The following is a 3,549-nucleotide window of genomic DNA, read 5'->3' as shown; positions in this document are numbered from 1 at the left end:
CCCGGCTCTGCCTCCGCTCCCTCCCGGGCATTGCCCCCATCCCAGCTCCCCACAGAGGCACCCGGCCCCTTTCCAGCCCAAAAACCACCCGGGGGGGCAGTGTATGGCGAGGGGGTACAGCAGGCTGTGCCCAGCCCCAGCCAGGGACGGCCAGAGCCGGGGGTGGGAGGGAAGTGCCACCCCTGGCCAGGATGGAAGTGCCACCTCCAGCAGGGAAGCTGGGAGGGAAGTGCCACCCCCCCTGGGAGGGAAGTGCCCCCTCCAGCCAGGAGGGAAGTGCCACCCCCACCATGGCCTGGCGTGTCCCTCTCACCTGCGAACGTGGGCCCTTTCCTCCGGGTTTTCCTGCTCTCGGCGACGCCGCTGTCTGGGGGAAGCAGAGAGGATCACAGTGAGGATGGGTGGGAGGTGACAGACCCCTGATGGCTCTCGGGGACACCACCAACCACTGTCACAGGGCGCAGCAAGCTGGTTGTCACCTCCAGAGCCACCTCCTTCCCCCAAAGGCAGCCTGGCTGTGCCCAGTTCAGCCACCAACAGCTCCAGTTCAGCCACCAGCAGCTCCAGTCCAGCAGTGCCCGGGGTCTGGGGCAGCCTCCTCCCTCTGGAGCAGGAACGAGGGGCACAGCGAGGCCACCACGGCAGCACGGGAGTGGGGGGACTCCTGTAGGGACCCCTCCTCTTCCTCCCTGCAGCCCCCCCTCGCAGTACAGCCCCCCCACTGTTACACCCAGGCTGCTGGTGCAGAGACAGCGGGTGCTGCGGGACCGGAGCACCCACAGAGGGGTCTGGGCGAGGGGTTTCCTGGCAGAGAAGGGTCCCCCTGGGAGCGGGATCCCAGGGGAGCACCACGGCCACGACACTCACAGGCTGCAGAGAACCATTTCACGAAGTCCTGGAGTTTCCTCGGTCCCTTCCTCTTCCTCTTGCCCCCGACCACCTCGTCCAGGCCGTGCGGCACCAGGAAGGGCCTCCCTGGAGGCAGACACAGAATCACTGACTGGTTTGGGTGGGAAGGGACCTCAAAGCCCCCCCAGTGCCACCCCCTGCCCTGGGCAGGGACACCTCCCACCACACCACGTTGCTCCAAGCCCCCTCCAACCTGCCCTTGAACCCCTCCAGGGATGGGGCAGCCACAGCTTCTCTGGCCAACCTGGGCCAGGCTCTCACCACCCTCAGGGTGATGAATTTCCTCCCAAGATCTCACCTAAATCTCCCCTTTTTCGGCTTAAAACCCTTCCCCCTCCTCCTAGGGCTCCCCTCCCTCATCCAGAGTCCCTCCCCAGCTTTCCTGAAGCCCCCTTAGGGACAGGAAGGGGCTCCAAGGTCTCCCAGGAGCCTTCTCTGGGGACACTGAAGGACAAGAGTCTGGCACGGTGAGCCTCACTGTCCCTGTGCAGTCAGTCCCTGGCCTACCCAGGGCAAACCACAACCCGGGGAGCAGCCCCTCTCCCCCAGCCACACCTCAAATACCTTTCTTAAACGGTTTGTCCTCGGAGTCAGCAAAGGGGTCAAGGCTCTGCCACGGATCCAGCACCTCCTGGTGAAGGAGCGAGCAGAGGTGAAACCAGCAGAGCTCTGGGGTGCTCAGCTCCCAGCAAAGCTCTCTGTGCCACCCTGGGGTGGCCACACGGGAGCCAGCGGGCCCAGCGGGTCACCCCACCATCTGCAGGGAGGGTAGGGATGTCCCCCAGCTTCCTGCAGTGCCCCACACGGACTCAGAGAGCCCCCCCTACCTTGATGTGGGGTGCAGGGTCCTCGGCAGGGGCTCGCTCCCGCAGCACGTAGCCCCTGGGCTGGGGCGCGCTCTGGCAGAGACAGAACTAGGCAGTGAGGGGGGGAAACGGGGGGCCCCGGGGCAGGAGGAGGTGGTGGCACTGTCCCCACACCTACCCTCTGTGCCTCTTTGTGCTCCTGAGCAGCCGGGATCATTTCCACATCATCCTCTGCTCCTCCAGGCATGGCGTCCCCTCGGCTGTCGTCCCCATCTGGTTCTGCAGCGCCTGGGGGGGCAACAGAGGGGTCAAGTGCTTTAAAGGCCTCTGGGAGCCCAACTTAATAAATTCACAGAAGGGTTTGGGTTGAAGGGAGCTTAAACGCCCCCCCAGTGCCACCCCCTGCCCTGGGCAGGGACACCTCCCACCACACCACGTTGCTCCAAGCCCCCTCCAACCTGCCCTTGAACCCCTCCAGGGATGGGGCAGCCACAGCTTCTCTGGCCAACCTGGGCCAGGCTCTCCCCACCCTCCCACCAAACAAGTTCTTCCCCACAGCTCAGCTCCATCTCCCCTCTTGCAGGGTCCAACCCTTCCCCCTCCTCCTAGGGCTCCCCTCCCTCATCCAGAGTCCCTCCCCAGCTTTCCTGGAGCCCCCCCCTTGAGGGACTGGAAGGGGCTCCAAGGTCTCCCCGGGTCTCCCCTCAGCCCACCCCCTGCCTCACCTTCGTCTGCAGAGAAGCTCAACGCCTGGACGGGGTCAGCACCGCTGCTGAGGATGCCAGATGGTGCTTCTGCTGAGATGACAGAGGTGAGAAGTCACCACACCCCCCGACAGGCAGGATTCCCACTGTCCCTGCCCCACAGCAGCCTCAGTGCTGCCCCTCTCACAGGCTCAGTGAGGCCAGTGGCCACGGGCAACCTCTCCCCAGCCAGGGAGGAGGTGCTGGCATCAGCCTCCTGTCCTTACCCCACACCTCATCACAGAATCATCCAGGCTGAAAAAGACCTTTAAACATATAAAGTCCAACCATGGACCCAGCACTGCCAAACCCACCACTGACCCATGTCCCTCAGCACCACGTCTGCCCGGCTTTGAAATCCCTCCAGGGATGGGGACTCCACCACTGCCCTGGGCAGCCTCTGCCAAGGCTTCACAGCCCTTTTGGGGAGGAATTTGTACCCAATCTCCATCCTAAACCTCCCCTGGGGCAACTTGAGGCCGTTTCCTCTTGTCCCATGGACCCAGCCCCTGGCCCTGTTGAACTTCATCCCATTGGCCTTGCCCCATCCATCCAGCCTGGCCAGATCCCTCTGCAGAGCTCTCCTACCCTCCAGCAGATCAACATCCCACCCAACCTGGTGTCCTCTACAAACTGACTGAGGGTGCACTCCATCTCCTTGTCCAGATCATTGATAAAGACATTAAACAGAACTGGCCCCAACACGGAGCCCTGGGGGACACCGCTGTGACCAGCCACTGATTGGCTTGAACTCCACTCCCCACCACTCTCCAGCCAGTTTTTCACCCAGGGAGATTTCTCCCATCCAAGCCATGAGCAGCCAGTTTCTCCAGGAGAATCCCATGGGAGAGGGTGCCAAAGGCTTTACCAAAGTCCAGGCAGACAACACCCACTGCCTTTCCCTCTCTGGCACCGAGGGCCCCTGCTGTTCCAGCAGCAGACACAAGCTGCACTCACCTCTCTCCCCAGGGAGCCGGGCTCTCTGGAGGCAGGGGGGCAGCACAGAATCACAGAATCTTAGTGGTTGGAAGGGACCTCTGAGATCATCGAGTCCAACCACAAAAAAAAAAAAAAAAAAAAAAAAACCAACC

At 62.7% G+C, this 3,549-nt stretch overlaps 1 protein-coding gene across 1 annotated transcript in view; it reads right to left on the bottom strand.

Annotated features, from left to right (window-relative positions):
* The window catches only part of NCAPH2 (non-SMC condensin II complex subunit H2), a 17,246-nt gene that overhangs the window by 4,538 nt on the left and 9,159 nt on the right, over positions 1–3,549 (bottom strand). Inside the window, exons 13-18 of the mRNA XM_014961947.1 lie at positions 2,441–2,512; positions 1,894–2,003; positions 1,737–1,808; positions 1,474–1,540; positions 868–975; positions 314–367 (exon numbers count right to left, since the gene is read on the bottom strand). Of these exons, the coding sequence (XP_014817433.1) occupies positions 314–367; positions 868–975; positions 1,474–1,540; positions 1,737–1,808; positions 1,894–2,003; positions 2,441–2,512 (483 nt within the window). The remainder of the gene's footprint in view (positions 1–313; positions 368–867; positions 976–1,473; positions 1,541–1,736; positions 1,809–1,893; positions 2,004–2,440; positions 2,513–3,549) is intronic.

The sequence above is a fragment of the Calidris pugnax genome, unplaced genomic scaffold (assembly GCF_001431845.1).
Source record: "Calidris pugnax isolate Ruff unplaced genomic scaffold, ASM143184v1 scaffold459, whole genome shotgun sequence".
Classification (NCBI taxonomy): Eukaryota; Metazoa; Chordata; class Aves; order Charadriiformes; family Scolopacidae; genus Calidris; species Calidris pugnax.
This window is presented reverse-complemented; position numbering and strand designations above follow the sequence as displayed.